This window comes from Chaetodon auriga, chromosome 15, assembly GCF_051107435.1.
Source record: "Chaetodon auriga isolate fChaAug3 chromosome 15, fChaAug3.hap1, whole genome shotgun sequence".
In the NCBI taxonomy this organism is placed as follows: domain Eukaryota; kingdom Metazoa; phylum Chordata; class Actinopteri; order Chaetodontiformes; family Chaetodontidae; genus Chaetodon; species Chaetodon auriga.
This window is the reverse complement of record NC_135088.1, coordinates 21448476-21469821: the sequence shown is the minus strand read 5'-3', so window position 1 is coordinate 21469821 and position 21346 is coordinate 21448476. Positions and strand designations below refer to the sequence as shown.

At 40.4% G+C, this 21346-nt stretch overlaps 1 protein-coding gene across 1 annotated transcript; it reads right to left on the bottom strand.

The window, feature by feature from the left end:
• Positions 1-484: 484 nt before the first annotated feature.
• On the bottom strand, positions 485-20060 carry LOC143332314 (uncharacterized). Its single transcript, XM_076749640.1, has 3 exons — positions 19565-20060; positions 5082-5211; positions 485-3509 (listed from the first exon to the last, which is right to left on the bottom strand). Exons 1-3 carry the CDS (start codon positions 19853-19855, stop codon positions 1867-1869), a joined length of 2064 nt encoding a protein of 687 aa, XP_076605755.1. The 5' UTR covers positions 19856-20060; the 3' UTR covers positions 485-1866.
• Positions 20061-21346: the final 1286 nt, after the last annotated feature.

Below are 21346 nucleotides of genomic sequence, written 5' to 3'. Positions count from 1 at the left end.
CTTCATCATATTACCTGGCAACCTACTGTACAAAGACCAACCTAACTTTGATGCCTGACTGTTAACATGGTTGTTATTTATTCTGGGGCGATTCTAATTAGATTTGAATTGTTAGAGGCTACACACTCTTTAAAAAGGTATGTAGGTATGAAGAATGGATTTTGGTTATTGGCTACCTAGTAGGCAGTGTGGAAGGCTGGCAACAGTAAATTTATGTTAACTGATGGCTCTTGTAATAAGATAGACCTTGCTAACATAACCAATTCACATAACAGATTTACCAAGTATCTGATGGGAAACATGTCTGTGCATAGGTTATTCATGCGCGAATCCTCAAACACACTCTTAAGTTAACCACACAATTACCCTCATGTACAGATAAGATATTCACACACTTATCCTCACTTACGCTATGCATGAGCAAAGAATTTATGAAATAACTGGTTGATGTAACAATGTTTTTTAAACACACAAGCATTGTTTTGGTGTAAAACAGTTTAATTTCATACACTGCATTGTGTCAAACAAATTTCATACAAAAAGAAGCTAATAGTGAGTTGGCTAGTGCACTTTAAATGACACTGTCAAATTCTCAAAGTGACACTGTAATGTTAAATACATTCTCTGGGCAGGCAAATGTGTATTAGTCTGCAAGTAGTCTACTACTAAGATTTAAAACAGTAAAAACTGTTGCTACTTAACATTTTATAAAGGTCCTTCAAGAATAGTTAGTCAGTTACTCTGTGAGTGAGACATTTGATCTCACCAAAAAATTTTTAAATGTAGCTGGTTTCTTTCTGCTGCTACTGTAAAATTTCAAACATTCCCGGACATCTTTTCATTTGAAAGTCAGTTTTTTATAGAGTGATATTTATGATCGCAACCACAAATTCCTGATAAAATAGCACTTTGTACTGTAGTAACAATCTACACTTGTGAAAGTGTAGATCACTTTCACAATAACTGTCATGTACTGTGGTCACATTTCCCCTGTCCAACAGATAAATTCATTTCTACCCACAATATATTTAATAGCTGTACGTTATTGAGAAAAAATATATATATGTAGGAAGCACAAACGTCTGGTTGTTTGTCTTAAGTTAGCCTCCTATTTACAGGTATGCGAAATTTTAGCAACAAAAGAGGATTTCACGGTCCAAATATAAGGAAACCGCTGCCTGCCTCAGCATTGTAGACCACTTTATTTTCAACAATAAAGTTTCCAGTAAGCAGAACATGTATCTGTATATAGCACAGTGTTGGTTATGCAAATTATCAAATCTCCCAAATGATTAACTGCACATGATTTGTGCAGTTAAGACAGTTCGGTGACTTTGACTTGGAACACTTATACAACATGCCACACAGAAAAAGTAAGTTTACCATAATAATGCAAAAATGTTCTTGCATGATGCTCAATGCCCCTTATAATGGGGGGCTTATTGGAGATTAATCCATGCCTGGTTGGAAATTAAAATCATGCAATTTCAGTTCACTTGGCCTCAAAGACAATGTCAGCATAGGCTGTGACATACTCTTATCAGTGAATGTGTTCATGTGGATGGGTTGGGATATTTAGGGGCCAATGTGGCCAAATTAGTGTGCCCTTTGACAAAACATGAGTCATCCATATAAGATTAAAGTTAAGTAAAATGTAACACACATTTCAAAAACCAAAAGGCTGATATGGTGATACCCTTTTCCTTCATTGCTTGTTAAGGCTGATCTAAAACTATCCAGTCAATTCAGATCACAGTACTTTCATGCACACATTGATCTTTATATTCACTGTAGTTTGTGGTCAATTGTTTTACATAGTCCAAAGCTCTGCATCTCATGCTCTTTCAGTTTGGCCTGTATTCCACTTTACACAGTTGTCATTACTTTCAGTGAACCAGTGCGGAAGCGTAGGATCTTCTTCTTAAGGGCATGTGAGGCCTTAATCTTGACAAAAGCCTTGGGCTGCAGAGGTGCTCCAGGTGGGGCAGGAGGTGATGGAAGGGAAAGTTGAGGGGGTAGTTGTTGGGGCCAAACCAGACCACCACTCTCATCTGAGTCACTGGACAAAGAGCTGGAATCTGGAGAGTCAGCCTCACTCATGCTGGACTCAGACTCACCCTGACCTGGGTGAGCGTAGTCATCACTACGCTGACATGGTGGCACTTGGTCCCTCTCTAACTGGTACTCCATGTGCTGATGGTGGTGGGAGTGATGGTGTGGGTAGGCATATGATGCATGTGTAGGCCGAGATTTGCGTGCGCGCCTTCCACAATAGTCCTTTTGGTTTGAAGCTGAAGAGCCTTGCACGGGTGCCTGCATGGGTGGCTGGTCAGCCTCATCTTGGCTGAGCTCCAGAGTGGACTGCCAGCGCAGATAGCTACCACCTCCTTGCTGTTGTTTCTTGCTCCTGGATTGACTACTACGACTTCCCCTTGAGCCGCTTCCACTTCCTCCACCATCTCTCTCAACTGTATTGTACTTGCGCTCTGGAACCCTTTGCAGGCTGTTCTCTGACTGAGACCTACATGCCTTCTTGCCCGGCTTTCTGTTGGCACCACTTCTGTCTTCATTTGAGCGACACTTCTTTGGGCCCCCTCTGGATCTGGAGGGTTGGATCTGAGATGCTGTTGGCTGCTGCCCTATATGATGATGGACTCTCTCTGGAGAATATGTGCTTCGGTTGGGTTTGGGCACTCCAGGGCCCTTTTGGGGGTTGGGGTGGTGATGAGCGTAAGCTCTGGTGGAGGCTCGGCAGGGCTGGGCTGGAATATACTCTGCGCTGACCAGCAGCTCATCAGGTGAAGGTGGTTTTTGAGGCTTTGACACAGCTGGAGGGGAAGGGTAGTTGTGGAAATGTTGAGGTGAATCAGGCTCACTATTGCTGGAATCTGGGTGGACTTGCAACACTTTGAAAGATGAATATTCCAGCAAGGTTGACCGGGAGGTGTTCATCATGGAGGCCTGTCTAGGCCTGTGATAAAGCCCTGATTGATGCTGGACACTTTGCTGGAGATGGTGGTGGTATGGGTGTGAGGCATCTTCAGGAAACCCTGTCCCGATATAATGCCCCTGATCAAGGTTATGGCAAGCCTGTGGAGCAGTTTCCTCTGAACAATGAGACGGACTAGAGATCTCTTGAACAGGCATGTGCTTTGGTGAATGGTGCTCCTCCTTGCATAAACTACTTTGCCTCACCACACTGACAGCTCGGACATCATGTGCCAGGCTGGTACGGGGCTTTGAGGGGCGTGTGGGTAGGACTCTGCGTTGGATCAATCCAAATATATAAGTCTCTACCTTTTGGGCTTGTTGACAATCTTCCTGACAGGGGTCAACATCCTTCATCTCCCCCAAAGCCTCAGATACCACTGCCCGTCTTGCTGGGTCTGACAGCCATTTTTCTCCTGCCTCTGTCTCTCCAGTCCCCTCAGGGGCTGAGAGGGAACGCGGGACCACAGGGTGGTAATTAAATTCAGGACATCTATTTTGCTTGGCTACAGGGACTTCTCCTGACAAACAGAGCAAAGGCAAAGAAAGTGATCAGAATCATCCTTACTGTTACCACTTCTTCAAAATTTGTGTCCTTTTGATTTACAAAACACACTGTCTGAACTGACAAATCCTGACCATTGCAAATGGAAGGCAAAGACTATGTGACCATTATGGTATGGTGTGGATTCATGAGAAATAGCCATATACCTATAGCTTAATAAGAAAAATGCTTGTGCTGACAAATATTGATTTCCATTAACAAGCACAAAAGGGTGTGCTCTCCACAGCTAAAAACACTCCCCCAGATTTTAACATTGCTATTAAATAGATGAAAAGCTTTCACCACTTCATACCTGGGATTTGTGGTTAGTGTAATAGTTAGTGGGATGGACCTTCATGAATGATTTCAAGAGGAAAATCAGACTGCTACTATACAATACAAAACAGAAATACCACAACACAATCTCACATATATCATTAGAGAGTGAACTTGATATTTTGAACTAAAATTATGGAGAGAGAAGATTTAACCTTAAAATCTTCTCACCACCACCAACAACAACAACAACAACAACAACAACAACAACAACAACAACAACAACAACAACAGACATTTGGAATAAATATGATCTAAGTGCATTAATTTTCTTGTGTTACTCTTACAGTAATATGTAACCTTGGAGAATAATAAGAATAGTGATGACTGAGTCATGTTATTACTCTTTTAATTATGCAGTTAACATTACTTTTGCTCAATTAAATAGCATAAAAATAAAAAGTGATTTACATCCATAGAAAAGGGGAAGTGTTTCAATTGTTTATTTTTAAACCATCACAAATATAGGATCTGGGATGTCATTTGCATATAGAAATTGCACTTCTCTGATTAACATACAAAAACATGCAACATTACTGTTTTTTACAGGACTCTGAACTAAATGCCAAAACAGTACAGGTAATAAATCACCAGTCTTATTAATAATATTTTAGGTATAAACATATAATTCTAACAGTCACTTGCTACATAGGAGAAATACATTATCTTTGAGTATATCAAACACACATTTCAAGCAATTTGTGTTCTTACGGGACACAAGTGCAGTTTAATTATCATGTATAACCAGCACCATGAGATTACTGCTTGTGTAGTGCAACAGGTAGGACTCAAGGACTAATCCCCAAAGTGCTCAGATTTGAGTCTTTGTGTATTGTGTCAGTTTGCTGGACACTAAACCGCATTCTTAATGACCTCAGTGTATACAGCAGGGAGAAAGATTCACTGCTCGTGATAATGACTGTGAGTCACACGGTGCTCTATGTTCTGGTGCAAATGGAGCACACAACAACAACTGCTCTGTTATTATATATCATATTAATCACTCAGTATTTAAAAATAATAATTAGTGATTCATTTACTATGGTGCTTTTGGAGATTAGCTATGTACAAAATAGAGATATATAAACGTTAAAAAGTCCTGAAACCAATGCATTTTATGTTGCAAAATAAGCATTCATAGTGTGCACTTAAAAATTGGATGTGGTTTGCAGTGAAACTTTCTGTTTTGGGGAAGCGGAGTTGATGATTTCACCTGAAGTAACTTGGCTGTCCTCCAAATCAGTATGAGAATCTGTTGGCTTGACCTCAGTGTTCACCTTCAGCTCTGCGACCTGCTGTTCTAAAGACGCCTTTATGCCCCAGGGCATACACTGGAGATTGCTCTGAAACACACACACACACACACAGGCAGAGTGAGAGTCAAGAATTTGTACTTGGGTAGGAATACTACCCTACTGAGCATGCACACAAAACAGAAACTAGTGTGAGGACTCTTCATTTTCTACATTCATTCCACTGTTCCATGCTTCAACACTTCATCATACACTCTGTTCAGTGGTATTACACCATAAGCATTATCCATTCTTTCAATTTTTGTCCTAGCCATCAAATTGGCTTCAGTTACAAGAACAGCCACTCATTCACACCCTAAAATTGCAATGGAACAAATATGTGTATACCCTTAAAATGCAGATTGATTTGGAATGTACATATCAACTCCCTGTTCATCTACCAGGATGAGAGGTAGAGACACAGAGAGCAACAACCTTCACATTCACAGACAGCTACGACCACAAGCACTTATTATCAAAACACTGGAACAATAACACGCCATTCTCCCATCCCACACACACACGCACACACAAAATCTGTTATGTAGGAGTTGAAGCTGTATAAACACCAGAGGACAGAGACATAGAAGGGAAAAAGGAGAACTGACCTCATTAAAGAGAAATACTGGTACTAAAAGACCGCTCCCTTTCAGCATACTTTTCACTGCATGTATTCAATGAAAGTTTGCCATTTATTAAATAAAAACAACTTGTGTCAACAGTGACACAAAGACTTCAGATAACCCATGAGACATAGCAGTTGGTCAGCAGATTTCTATTAGAGCTCTGACATGTTTAACCAAACACAAACATCTCACCATTGAGATACTTAGACAAATTCCAAAACCTGCATACTGCAAAAAATCTGCACATTTCCTACTTTATAGCATGGCCATCAGACAGAAGAACAACACTGTACAACTACAAAAGTAGTTGTACAGTTTTGTAGTACAGTTACTGTGTGCAAAAAAAAATGATGAATCCTGTAGTAATACTGCAGGACATTATATAAAACTGTTTTCCAGAGGCCATCTATAAAACTCAACCTCCAGGCTGAAAAATGAAATGTGCCAAACACTGCAGTTCCTCAAATCACCATTTGAGCCTCGCTCCAAAAGCGAGTCAATCACCATACTATCACACATTCAAAATGTCCGACTTTACAGCAGATATAAGCATGTTTACAGCCCGTTACAAAAAATGTTTTTGCTCTCTATGGCTAATTTACTTGTTCATGACAAACGTACAGGGGTGAATTTTTATCTAACTCACTCATTTAAGTGATATTCAGGGCATGGCCATGAGTGACAGCTAGCCTTCAGGTTTCAGCAGCCAGGCTGCATTCGGCCCAGTCCTAGCTCCACCCATGCTCCACCTCTTTGCCTATTTTTGGATAAGCTGGGATTTAGGCGGAGTCAGGCACTGCCAAGATGAAGACAGCTGGAGCCACTGTCACCGAGCTTCATAATGACTCTTCAGAGAGTAGTAAGTAACATCGCAGAGACTATGTCCATGTTTCCTACAGTCTGTGGTAAAACTATATGTTGTATGTTGTGCATACCGGAGCCACTAAGATGCCAAAACATGGAGACTGTAAGAAGAGTAGTTGTAAGTGTTTCATTAAAAAGGAAACAAACAAAAAACAAAAAATAACTCCTCACTTTCTTTGAGATTTGGTACATGTGTCATTTCAACTTTCAACTTTAGCCTATTGTTAAGCAAAACTTTGTGTGTGAACCCAAGTGCAGAATACAGAAGCTGAAGCAGGGAGTCGGTGCAACACAGAATTTACTAGAGACTGAGCTGTAAACCACTGGGTGAGTCAGGCAAGGCAGATAAACTGGGGAAGGAAGACTGAGCAATGAAAGTTCAGAGTCCCAGCAGGAAAGTACTGATCCAAAGAAGGTTCCAGGTAGTTCAGAAATGGGTCAGAGGCAGGAGTCAAACAAGGAACAAGAATTAGCAAGAGCTTAATTCAAGAGATTCTGAAGGCTGCCATGAGACTAAATGTGTAGCTGAGTCTATGATCTGGCAGTATGGTGGAGTTGAAGCCCGCTATTTAAAGCAGAGAAGATTGGATATGATTAGCAGCTGGCTGCCCAACACCTGGACACCCGATCCCACTGCTGCAATCAGAGCTCGACACAGACAAACACACAGAGCGAGGCAGAGAGAGTGAGAGAGAACTGCTAGCTGGAACAAGGCACAGGGTGTGACCTGTATACTGAAGGGAAAAGTTCACCAGAAAAATATTTCTGCATTATCTCTTCACCATCATTTTAGTCCAAACAGAGAATAATATCTGGCGCAACTTGTTTAGCAACCCAAACAAACGACTGATACTTTAGATTTCCAGAAGGCCCTAAAAGTACTCCAAAATAGCATGTGCCACAAAGTCTAAGTTTTCTGACCTTAAACAACTGCCCTTTAGATACCCTGTAGGTGTGTTCTACATATTTCACTGAGGGAGCTGAAGGTCAGTGGTTATGGTCATTTTTGGAAGAACTGTTCCTTTTCACAAAACCTTTAAATTCAGTATAATTAGAAAACCAGTAAATCAAAATATGTATCCATATTTTCTTTTGCAGCAGGTACTTCACAGTGAGGTAATTTTCCCCTTAAATCATACTGGTTTATGTCATGTACTATTTCACACCAGCTTTGTGAGCATAGCAGCTGTCCCAAATTATGTAGACAAACACAAAATAACAGCCTCCATGATTTATCCACTGGGTGGCCTTCAGAAGTGAAACGTATATAGAGGCTTTTTTCCTTGCATAATCACATCTGCCAAGTTGCTTCAGAACATGGATAGCTATTGCTGTGGGAAGATTTCCATAAATAGTGGTGGCTGAAACAGCTGAAGCAAACTTTACATCCAATCCAATCTCCCCAACACATCTGAGACCAGAAAAGAAGTTGGAAGAATGGATAATGACAGAATACGTGTACACTGAAAGTCATGTTTGTGGTATATCATTTGTCCAGCAAGGTTGATGTAACAATAAGAACATCAATGGTAGCTTAGAATATAAAAAAATATAACTTGCTACCCAAGTGGTTGGAAAATTGGTTACACCACCAGTGGAATTGGCGGTAACAGTGAAGAGGACTTCTGTCTTGCTGTCACTAAACTGGAGAAACTGTTTGGCCACTCAGCATTTGACATCTTTGAGACAACTTAAAAAGAGACTGAAGATGAAGAGCTTCCCACTTTTAAGGGGAAATATAATATGGGATGTTGAATTTTCTCAAAACAGACCTCAATGAAAGCATACTGCAAATTTCAGTGGGTCTAAAATTGAACCTTGGGGTACACCACAACAAGCAGGAGCAGAAGAGGATGAAAAATTAAGAGAACTGGATGATTAAGCGTGATCAAAGTTTCATGTACCAAACAAACGACTCCTACTACAGGATTTCACCAGGTCAAACGAAGACATTTGCATCTGAGTGACATGTTATTATCTCTTCAGAGAGCATCACAGCATCAAGTCCAAGTCAAAGCTGAAGTCCTCACTTCTGTGACTGTGGTTTGACTTGACTCCATGTCTCAAGTTTCAAGTCTCAGTGTCTCATAGCTCTGCTGCATAATTCTTTGTAGTTTTTTTTTTTTTTTTTTTAAATGACACTTGTAGTTTTATAATGTATGGATCTAAACAGCATTAAAACCTTTCTGAGACTGCCATATCACATGGTACCACACCAGCCAACAGTCTACTACAGAGAGATATTTGGTGATTTTAGTGTTTATGTTCCGTCATTTTAATGGGTGAGTTCATCAATGGGCCAGTCTCCAAAGACCTGCTATATTCACTTAAGGCATTCAGCCCCCACACAATAAATTCAGTTGGAGAGCTTTCATCTGTGGTTTATCTAACAGTTACATCATCAGCATCAGAGCTGAAGAATGGTGATTGGAATAGATATCAGAGAGCATACGCATGAACTCCAGCAAGGAGAGAAACAACACTCCTCTCTGCAGGAGTATCAAATTGGAACAAATCCAAGCTTATCATACCTCAAAAACCAAACCAAAAATAATCTGCATCTGCATAATTTCACCCACTTCTCACCATAAGCATCTTTTTTTTCCTCAAGAGCTCTTTCTTTCACTTGAAGAATAGTAACTGCAAACAATTTCCACTACTGTCCTTTGTCCTCGAACATTCAAACTGTAAATTAACTTTACAGACTTTGCAACACATGTAGCTATATTTCAGTGTGTGTGTGTGTGTGTGTGTGTGTGAGTCTGTGTGGATGTTCATACGTATGCATGCAAAATTGAGCTGGGCTTATGTCAGGCATGCACTGTATGAAAGAGGCTGTGTGTGGGTTTAAAGCAGCTACTTATGTGAGACCACACTGGCTCAATGGCTGCTTGTTTCCCTCATGTGAGTGCACGCTCACACACACACACGGTCATGTCTTTGCATACGCAGACAAGCAGTCATGCATGAATGCACACACTCGTGCATGCACACATGTACGCACTTTTAGCTCTACTGAAGCCTTCAGCTATAAAGTCGACAGTAAGACCTTCAGTGGTTCTACGAGGCTCAAACTCTAAAGTGCTGGTGCCACTGCATCCCAGACTATTAACAGTCTGTAAAGTCTAGTTGACTTCAGCTCATTGGGTACATGACTGAAACAAAGTCATACTTGGCAAGAAAGGAAATGTGTGTGGAGAGTTTGCAATGTTTTCTATCCTGCTTTCAATAAGTGTGTTTTTTCCACAAAGAATTCTTTTACGGTCAGTCTGATCGACTGGTCTGGTTGACAAAAACAATGCTAATATATGCAGCCTTGGTCTGAAATGAACAACACTAGGAGTGACTTCATGCATCCATTACATTGACATTGCTGACTAATAACACCTGGAACTATGACAAAGACTGAAAATGTGCATTCCACAAGCACAAGCACTCTCTTTTCACAGGAATTCTTGTCAACAGTACTTATTTGGGCAACAAATTTGATTTGTTCATTTCTATGCACATTGAGATATGATTATGCTTAGTTGCCCAGTGATTTCATGTTCAAACTAGCCTAGAAAAGATATATGCATTTTAAGAATGGATTTGTACAGGCTATCACCTATTAGGAATGTAAGGGTGTAATGATTTAGCAATAGTGGCTTCATTTACATGGACAAGAATTAAGGCGTGACAGGGATATGCTGTGCTGTGCTCTCCTGAGAATGAAACGTGAAATGTAGATCCAGACATACGCCCGTTTGAAATATGAGCACAGATAAATAGATAAACCGTTTGAGTTAGTGTGTGTTAGGGCGTGGTTGAGTGTGGGGACAGGAATGCTTTTTGTCTCAATGAGGATCATTTCACAGAGGTGGACTTTCAGACAAGCATGAGCCTTGAACATTAGACTCCATAACTACAAATATTTAAGAACTGTTTGAAAGCAACTGCTGTCTCCATGACAATGACGGAGAGGCAAAAACTGGGATGAAAGAGGAAAAAAAAATTCTCTTCTCAGGTAAGGGGCATAGAGAGACAGAGAAAAAAATACATGTGGGCGACAGAGACAGGCGGCATGAACTCACAAGAGTAAAAACAAACAGACTGAAAACAAAGAGTCCTCTAGCAGCCCCCTTAAGAGCTTTCAGTCTTTATTTCCCATGATCAATAGTTTGTTATAGTTTGATCGGTGTGAATGTCAAGATTACGGATTAGGGTCTTTGAATGGCTCACAGGAGTCTGATCCCCCCAGTGCCCTGAGATTCTATGAGTTTTTTAATGATTTATGTCTATCTTGTGATGCCACTTAACAACAAAGTTGTTTATGAAGCTCTGTTATGAAAATAATTCTACTCTATTCTCCAATTAAAATTAGAATGGAGATTAAATAACTCACATAAAACGTTTTCATGACTGTAACAATAATCATATTATTGTGCTACTCTTGTTATAAACAGTAAACACACCCAATGTCACTATTTCAGGTTTTATATTCAACTGCCATTTCTACTCCTGTTGCTGTCAAGGACACATAAAATAACCCTAACCCTAACCCACATAAACATAACGCTGTGAATGATAATGAAAAAATAACTATTGGAATGGCAGTCAAACAGTAATGTGGTGAAATTTATCACATTTTATCATGCAGCTCTGTTAGAAAACCAAAATGTCATGAGTGCAGTGACTAAGATCTCATTTGCTTTATCACCTAAATGCACTTTGATTGAGTACCTGATGCTGGATTTTGTCTCGAGACCCTGGACCTTCAGATGCTTTGTTCTCCTATTCATTCACCATTCTTGTACACTGAAAGAAAAAGCTTTTAACTGTGATATAAAGCAGCCCTTTGCATTACGAATAATCAGTAATAAATTCATTTTTCAGTTAATTCATTTCTTTTGGGACAGTAAAAGGAACTTTTTGCTGATTCAATTTGCCAGTCAAAGCTGATTTTCATGTCTAACCTTTAGGCCACCGCTGTTTAAAAAGCAATTTAAAGCAACAATATTCAATAATGTCTGCAAAGTGTTGACTGAGACACTTGTTGAAATTAAATATTATAAATGCTATACAATGTCATTTAACAGACTGCAAATCAGCACACATGGAATGGCTGAGAGCTCATGTTCAATGTCATCTTGGTTTGTTTGGACTGCTCGCCAGTACAGCTTTGTTTAAACTAGATGTGAACACACCCTCACACTGGTTCTCTGTTGCTCCTCATCGACCTATGCTCTTGGTATTATATTTTCAGATGACGAACAACCATGAAATTAAAGGTCCATGGGTCCACCTCAGGTTTCACAGCGAGGTTAAGGAGGCAGTTGACAGCTGTTGCTGTGACCTATACAGTCAAAAGCATATGAAGTGGAACGACTGCCGCACAGTCAGAGGATTTTTGGAGGAATTTGATGAAATAGAGCGAGCAGACATCAGGCTGTGGAGGCCGGGTATCCACTGAAGGCTGCCAGCTGTAAAACTCTGGACCAACTCTGCCCAGGATCCATTCAGTGATTGTGTTTTTGCTGCTCAGGATTTATCAGACCCAGATGGAGCTGTTTAAGGGATGCTTTCTTCCTCTCTTCCTCCATTGAAATGCATTGATAACTTCTTTGAAAAGCACATATTGATTACCACAGGAAATCTCCTTCAGTGTCCTGGAGAGATTATGGTCATTTGCTTGTGATTAAAGCCAGAGAGCGAAAACATGTTGCGGCTTACTGTCAGATGTATAGATACTGTGACCATTTTCTATTTACACATGGATTGTATTGTGCTGTGGCAGACTTTTTCTAGTCCATACTGTATTGTATTTTTTACTTTGTTACTGTTCATAGATTCATTTGTTATGGTTTAGGATCAGTCTTCAGAGAAGCTTGCTTAGATTAGGTGGTTAATCCGAAGTATGAACTAGGTTTACTTGAAGATGTTTTACATAGTTATCCACAGCTAAAAAAAACTTAATAAAGAATGTGTCTCAACAATAACATTGAGAGTTCTGCTTAACCCCGGGCAATGGTATGTGTTGACCCACCAACCAAGCAGTCTGTAAGCCCGGTTTCAGTTTGAGTGATGTGTTTTCCTAAATTTCCTAAGTTGCCTTTACATTACTCTTAGCGGCAACCATAGCAAGATGTTGTCGCTTTGGAAAGAAGAATAAAATATCCAAAAGACCATTTAATCTGTCTTGTCTGACTTTAAAATATGTCATTTCAGTCATTGTTTTCTCTTCACCTTCACATCTTCACCTCAATCAGCAATCTGAGAATGGTGTGTCAGAAAAAGGAGCAAGAGGAAAAAGGAGGAAAGAAAAAGGTATCTCCACTGTGCAGGCCATTGTGTCCTGGCTTGCAGTCATGAGTGCATTTTTTCCATTGACTCATCTGAAGCTCTACAGCTGTGACTTAAAATAACCAAGGGGTATTTTTTTTGTTTTGGAGACCTCACAAGTGACCAGGTACCTAAGTGACGTTTCCCAGTTTGATCTCTCTACCCCACCAGGAGTTTAAACAGCAGCTACAGACATGTTGTGTTTGCCTAACACAGCGAGGTGCCAAATGCAAGCAAAATACATCCATTACAATTGAGAACGTTTGCCTTTGCCTTCAGTGACAATTTGGTCACGCAGCTGCAAAGGTCTCCACTGGAGACTTACAGAATGTAAACACATACACCACCATACCAAATGTACACATGCATTGAGTCCAGGAAAGCTCAGTGTTTGGCTGTTGGCCACTGGAGCGGTTGATGGATTGGTGCCTTGCTCAAGGGCAATTCAGCAGCAGCTGTTGAGGAAGGGGAGTGTTTCTTCTCACTTATTGTTTTGTCAGCCACTCTGCTGTTTAAAGATGCAACTTTACACTCAAAATCCTCTTATGCTAACCGTGCCTCCATTATCATTTCACTAATGTTTACCTCATTTTACCTCATCACCTGGTAGGAACATTGTAAATATAAACTCGCAGACCATCACCATTACCCAATTCTCTAATTATGATTATCGTAGTTATTTGACTATGCAGAGCACACACACACACACACACACACACACACACACACACACACACATTGAGTCCTCATTTCAGCGTGCCTCTCATTAGTCCCTTGACATACGGGAGGCCACAGAGAAGGTTGTGCTGCTTCCCCTGCTGCTGTCAGCTGTCACATGGCTGTCAGCAGCTTCTGCTGAGGAATAAATACACTCACTCTCCCTCACACACACAAACATGCATTCTTTGTCTGCCTTTACTCTGGATCACAGACAGGAGGGTTTTGTCGTTGTCCTTTCACTAAATAATATTTAAGTTGCCATATATGAACCTTTAGAAGTTACAAGTTTCAAGAGGTCTGAAAGGTTATGTGTCACTTGAAACACTCCAACGAGTAGTAGGAAGCACATGCCATATGCAGCAATATCAACAGAGAGCTAAAATGATCCAGCAGTGCAGCGGTACAGCTCACATACATGCCAAACATGTGCTCCAAAGAAACAGATTATTTACCCTTTGGCATAATTCTATGATGACATACCTCAAGAACAACACTGATAAAATACTAATAATGGTCATTAGAATTATGGGATAGGAAAGGTCGTTGATTCATATTAGAGCACATTTAGAGGTGACTAAGCAGACTGAAATACAGTGGACAGATAGAATGGAAGAAGCAACTGTGACGGGGGGAATGAGTATGGTGCTTTTTGGAAATAAGAAATTAGGCATTGACCATTTCTTGTAATTTAGCTACCATACTCAGTAATTTAGCTACCTGACAACTGAGGAATGGGGGACAGGAAATTCACAACTGGAAACACAGCACTCAATCAGGTCCGCTGATGACTTGCAACAGTTGCAGAGTGAGACAATAAAGAAGAAGCTGTTGGAGGCACAGCAAGGCCTTAAAGCAGGACCTGAAAAATACAGTGCACAGCTGATGGCTGTATGTTATTCCTTTGCTCAGAGGCTCACTGTGTCCCCCTGCTTCCAATCTTAATGCTAAGATTATCGCCTCCCTGAACAATCTACATAGTTCAACTCCTCCTTTTTATAGGTTTGCATATGGCATTTAAGGGCATTAACATCACAGCTGGTATATGAGATATGAGAACAGGTGACTATAAATTCATTCTCAACAGATTATCAAAATAAGTAAATGCTGTATACTGTAAAAGGCTATAAAAACTTACATTTAAAGAAATATTGCTTAATCTAAGGGTTGATGGGCTTTTGCTACAAATCCCTCTCTCTAAAGAAATATTCAGCGGATGATGATGAGACATCAACATGACATTCAGTTGTTTTGTGCTTATGCCTTTTGTTTGTAGTTTTTCAGACTTCATGTTCATGAAATATGATGCATTTCAAATCTCTATCAGCTTATGGTTGTTTCCAAACAGTGCTGGTGGTTTCAAGTCTTAGCAGAGGGAATCCCTGCCATTTCAAGTATCCATCAGTGCACAGTTAATAACTCTGCAGCCATGCAGACGGACTTAAAGCCACTGAATTTGACCGTGTGTCATGCTTTACGGCCCATACAAAAGGTTGGGAAAAAATAGATGTGAGTGGGCAAAATACTCACAAGCACCAGTTTCCATGACCAGTCTCACAGCACTTGAATGTGTTACAATGCCTACTCTTGCTCATTTTCACACTGTAGAACTTTCTACACTGTCACCCTGAATTGGGCAAAAATGGTATCATTGGTCAATTTTCCCAATTCTCTAGACAGATGAAAAGTTTAAAGATGCATCTGTTTTCCACCAATGATTACACAGAAACAGGCTCCTGGTTTTTCTAAGCCTCTGTATCCTTGTTTCTATAGTTTGTATGTTTTGGAACTCCTAAGCGTCTGCTGGCTAATCAGAGAACATGGTCATGTCCATATCTCAGTAAAAAGCATTATGTTGTTCATAATACTTAAATATTTCTTTGTCAAGATTAACCTCGTCTTGCTTCATGTGGACAATACATTGCTCACCGTTCATCTTTGTATTCCCTTTTCCCTTTTCAGTAACATGCTTGTGCTGCACAAGGCTGATGTACTGCAGGCTCATCGGCTTTGGAAGAAATTGGAGTTACTGAATATTCATGGAGCTTTTTATTGGACTTTCATAGTTGCAATCCACAGACAGATCAACAAATGTGTTTCATGAGCCGCAAATACCTCACTATCCACAAACATGTAACCTTTTATTTGTGTTATGTAGCGTCATATCCACAAAAATACAGAGTAATTTGCAAGTACACACAACTTACACTGTAAACACATGTTTTAATTTTGCATAAAAATGTTATGGGTTTCGCAAATGTAAATTGTTTCACCACAACAAAAACATGAAAAGTGCACATTGCACATTTGTGGGTCGCTTCTTGTTGGTTTGTGGGCCATGAGACATTTGTGACTTCCCTCCTATTTGTTTGCAGATTTTTGTCCAATTTGTACCAGAGCAGATTTGTCGGACAAATCCACAGATGTGTGCCATGATCCACAAATATCTCATTAACCATAAACATTGAACTTAGTGCTGTGTCCTTATTAGTTTGTATCATATTTAATCAACCTCATCCTGTGTTTCTCAGCAGAGAATTGGTTGACTAAAAGTCTGGACATTTTAGTCTTTTTTAGTCATCAGGTTACATATTGAACATTTCAGTCAATCTTTCTATTTCCTTTCTGTTTAGTTATTATTATGGATTTTATTTTTCCATGTTTTTTAGGAGTGTGTCCATACTGATATAGACTCATAAAAATAATGTACATTTTGTAAGAAAATGAAACTATTAAACAATGGGGCTAATTAGGCTTTTTTTTTTTTTTTTTTTTTGAAGGTCTGGCCCCCACGGTGTCTGTTTTGCTATTACAACAAGTGTAAATGTTGTAGGAAAATGTTTGAGTCAGAAATAAATATGGACGAACTATCTGAGCATTGCCTCCCTCAGTTTTTCACTGGCCCAATCTCAAGCTACTTTAACCAGATGACAGTTGGCCTACATTTACTTCAAATTTATTGAAGTTACTGGCATTTGGTTAAAGGCAAAATTTATCTTTGCTTATTAGGTTTGTTGTTAGTTGCGACTGTATTGGTTCACCTGATTATATTGATAGCTAGCTCAACAAGATAACATGGCTAGCATATATCTAGCAAGGTTTTTCTTTGGTTAATTCAGTCATTACACACATGGTTTGATATGTGGATGTGGATAATCACAGTTGGCCTAAAAGTAAAGTACTAGTACCGATAGGTAATTATCTCTTGGATTTTCCTGTTGAAGACCTGACATGTGACACTCTCAACCACACATCCCAGGGTACTGTACATGGGACATGTACAAAGTGTACAAGCCAGTTATCTACAACGGATCCAAAAAGCAACAAGGTATGTAATTGTTAGAAACAGCTCTCTCCTTTCTCATTGCGCCTCCAATGCTGGCGCCCCCTGTCCCTACACCTCCATCTTCCCCTTTAGTCTTCCCCCTCTGTGAGCCTGTGAGGCTAGTTCATTACAAGGGATGGGACATCCTCACCTCAAGGAGGTTGTATCCACCCAGTGGGCAATTTATTGGGTATGCCTGTGCATGCTAATGTAATTCAGGACAACAGTTCTGTCATGAATTGTACTTTTATGAAGTTTAGAATGTTCAGTTTCTGTTGACAGTTGGAAATGTGTAAATTCAATTATATGTTTATTCCTGAGGTCATACTTAAAGGTGGTGTTGGACTGAACTGAACTGACTATTATGTAGCTCACTACATCACCACCACCAACTATGACCTTGATATGAAAACATAATTATAGCTTAAAAAAAAAACCTGAACATTATAAGCAACCTAAAAGCAGAATTTATGGCTGAGCTGATTACATTGTACAGGTGTGCCTAATGAAATGGCAACTGAGTATATATCCCTGCAGACTCAAGTCAAGGATTCCCCTGTATGCTGTGTGGCTCAGAGTGTGGTCACTCAAAGCACTAGGCTAACCTTCCATCTCAGTTACAGCAAATATTCACAGTGATGGAGCCACAAAATGCACAATGGATTGTTTCTGTGTGGTTACTTTTGTTATAAGAAAGATTTCTTGCCACCAGACCTGACTGCATGCTGTTGCCTAGTGGTGGTCACACACAGAGGGAGCTGCTGAAATGTTGCCGGAGGATAGCCCCTGATTCCTGATGGTGAGGAACACAACTCATGATTGTCCACAATGTCTGAATTGAGGAAGGAGAGGTTTGGTGTTGGGCTACCCTTTAGACCTGAACAATGATCATGAGTTTAAGTACTTTAAGACTTTCAGCTTCAGTATGAAGGTATTTATTATTTGGTCATCAAACTCACAGTCTGCAGCCAAGCACTAAATGTGACCACTTTATTTAGGTTTACTGGAACTGACAGTCTGTCTAATTGCTATAATTACTTGAAACATCTGAAAATGCCCACATATTTAAGATGAGAGTTTACACTTGAAGTCCATGGTCATTATTTCATTTCAGATTCTGTATTGGAGTACAGAGGCAAAAAAACAAATCATACCAATGTCCAAATACATATAGACCTGACTGTAGGTGTGTACTTTCACTTCTGTCATCTCAACCTCATGAAAATGTTTGGGAAACATTGCCTTTCAACGTGTATTTACGTCCTTCAGTCTATTAACCTTGTTATTTCATCTTCCTTTAGCTCTCCCAGTTCTCCAGCAGCGACAGGCTGGACTCAAGACCCAGTCTCCTCTGGGGCCTCTGACATAATCTGCTCTCACCAAAAAATCAGGTGACTGTAGCATTACTTATGTTGTGGAGTTTGAATGTTCTTGCCATCACTGTATGAGTAAGCATTTGACTCTGTGATTCTTGTGTCTGGAGATGTGTGAGCAGTGATCATAGAATGAAGTTCACTGAGTGTTCACAGCCAGGTGTCCTCTGAAATGTAGTGGAGTAGAAGTACAAAGCAGCAGAAACCAAAATACTCAAGTACCACTACCTTGAAAGTGTACTAAAGTACAGCACTAGAGTAAATGTAGGCTTCACTTATATAATGTATTCTTTGTTATGGGAACAGCCCCCTTCCTTCCAAAAATCTGACATCGAAAATCTGTTCATCTGAAAATGCTGATGTTGATTTTGGAATCTACTTCAAAGAGTCCCAAATGGTTGGAGATAATCTAGACCAAATCTGGAAGAGTGAGGTAGTCTTCGTGCAAAACAATGACCTAGTTTTTATGTGATTATTTATCCCATTAAAGTGATAAATTATCCAAACCCAAGGGATAGAGATGTCTGGATAATCCATTGTGCGCAGCATGAAGTGAATTAAGTAACAAAGCTCCCCCAAAATTTGCCCTTAAATGGTAAGGTGTGCCTTTAGGGGCCCTCCTGACTTTGCATTTTCATAACTGCACACTGAGGTCAATGGCAGGCTTAGAGGAGTTCTTCTCGTTTCACTCTTACACATAACACATACATTTAGTGTTTGTAATCTAATCCAGTAGTTACCACAGAAAGGTCCAGGAACCTCCAGTGGTCCAGGGAGAGACTCATTCAAGGCCTTAAAGTCAGTATCGAAAATAAATTTACAGAATTAATCCATGACTGCTAAGAGGCCCCCCACCCACCCATCCATCCACCCACTCTCTCTCTCTCTCACTCTCTCTCTCTCACACACACACACACACACACACACACACACACACACACACACACATACCTCCCTGCCTACAGCAGACTTATGGGCAAAGTCGCATCTGACAACAAAAATCATTCTTATGAGAACAAACCAGGTCGTGCTGGGGACCTGTTATTGAACAAGAATCACTCTGGGGGCCTTAGTGTGCAAACAGTTTCCATGGCGCACAAACAGCTCAACAAACTGTCCTTTACATCTGCAAACCCCCTTCAGTAAAAAAGAACCATCATCGAGCAAGCAGAACTTACGGTTTGGACCCCTCGGCTACAGTCATCCGACGCGTTGCCTTTTGGTGCGTCCAGGGCGCAACGTGAGCTCCGTAGACCTCCCCAAGGTGGACGCCCGGGAACAGGAGAGTCCCCGAGGCAGAGAGCGCTCAGCACTCGGCATTCCTGCCTCTGTTTGAGCAGCTCCAGCTCACACAAGCCGGCCAAGCTGGCCTCCAGCCGCTCCTTATTCCGACTGCGCTCCGCTTCCATGGGCAGAGCGAAAGCTGGGAACATGATTCCAAAAGAGCCTGGTAGCTCTTGTAAAGACATCCTCGCCTCCCGTTTTTTACTTCACTCTGTCTCAACAAAGGGAAGCTAAATAAATCCGATGAAAGCTTGATTCTCTGTTCTTACTCTCAGGATACCCACAGAGGAGCGGCATTGGCTGTAGGCTTCAGCTGCTGAAGTCACCGCCGTCGGGCTCGGACCCGGACCCATTCCCCCTCCCCTAGCCTGCGGTCCGCTGTGCAGTCTCACTTAGACAGCTGTTGGTGGAGCCAATGTAGGCAGGCAGCCTTTTGTTGCCTGTGCCAGACACCCACAATCGAATGAGGCCACTAAGTCTCATGCTAAACTCAACAAATTAAAAACAAAATATAAGATTAAGATGTTGTTAGTGTGTTTTAGCCATTGTTTACTCCTGTAGTAACAACAGAGACACAGGTATAAACTGTAGGATATACAGTATGTGATTGGATGTGGATTCTGTGCAAACGCTATTCTATGCCTACGGACTGTACATACATGTATACAGTATATACACAGTCCACTTACCAATATTACATGATTCATTTCGGATGTGCTATACACTGAGCAGGGAATCGTGGTAAACGTTTGCGGATGTGAACAATAAACAATGAATGCAACTTTCCAAAATGTTGGGAAAAGTCATCTGCAGCAGGGTGCAGGTTTTGCAGTGAAGCACGCCACCCAGTGTTTATGTGTGTGAACAGCTTGTATTTAACAGGACTACAGTGAACTGTGAACTGAGGAAATAATAACTAAACGTTCTTGCTGAAAGCACATTTGCACATACGCAAGTATAATTCATCTCCACAAACAAACATATCAACAAGTGTGGATGACATGTATTTGAAATATTTTTCTTGGTCCCATTGAAAAAATATAATATATGTAATATAATGCCCATAATATATATCAAACGTAAATATATGCAAAATGTAGACGATTCAAAATATATTTTTTGGCTTTGATATCCAAGGACAATTTTTCAAATTACTGCGCAACATTTTGCATTATCTACTAACTTGCACTACTATTGTACAATATATTATTGGGCACTGATATTGAACAGTGGACATTCTCCACATTACTGCTATATATTGTTAAATATGTGAAATGCATGTTTTCGTTATCACTTCACTTGCATTAAAAGGATAGCCATGCATTTCATGTAGAGGAGCCACATGACTACAGTGACTTCACAGACAAGACAATAAACTGAAAAAACACAGGGACAGAAAATGAATGTGAAATAAGATGGAGAGTAAAACCCACTGAATAATAGTAATACAATAAAGTTAAGAAAAGGAACATTTTAAAAGAAGTGCAGCAAACTTGAAACCCATATTTCTCTGCACTCACAAAGAGTTTATTCCCCAAAAGCCTTGGATGACCTGAGAGATGTGGTCAGACATGTTCTGTGAGAAGATGAGAATATCATCAAGGTACACAAACACAAAGTGTTTACCAGAGCTTTTAAAACAGGAGGAGCGGTTCTGAGACCAAAAGGAAATGTCG

Bases quoted from the DNA above. Each gene is read 5' to 3' on its own strand.
- LOC143332314 (XM_076749640.1), bottom strand. From the start codon at position 19,855: ATGTCTTTACAAGAGCTACCAGGCTCTTTTGGAATCATGTTCCCAGCT. The intron at 5,212-19,564 runs GTAAGTTCTGCT...TGTGTGTTTCAG, and splicing joins GTAGCCGAGGGGTCCAAACC to AGCAATCTCCAGTGTATGCC. The intron at 3,510-5,081 runs GTGAAATCATCA...TCTGTTTGTCAG, and splicing joins GGACAGCCAAGTTACTTCAG to GAGAAGTCCCTGTAGCCAAG.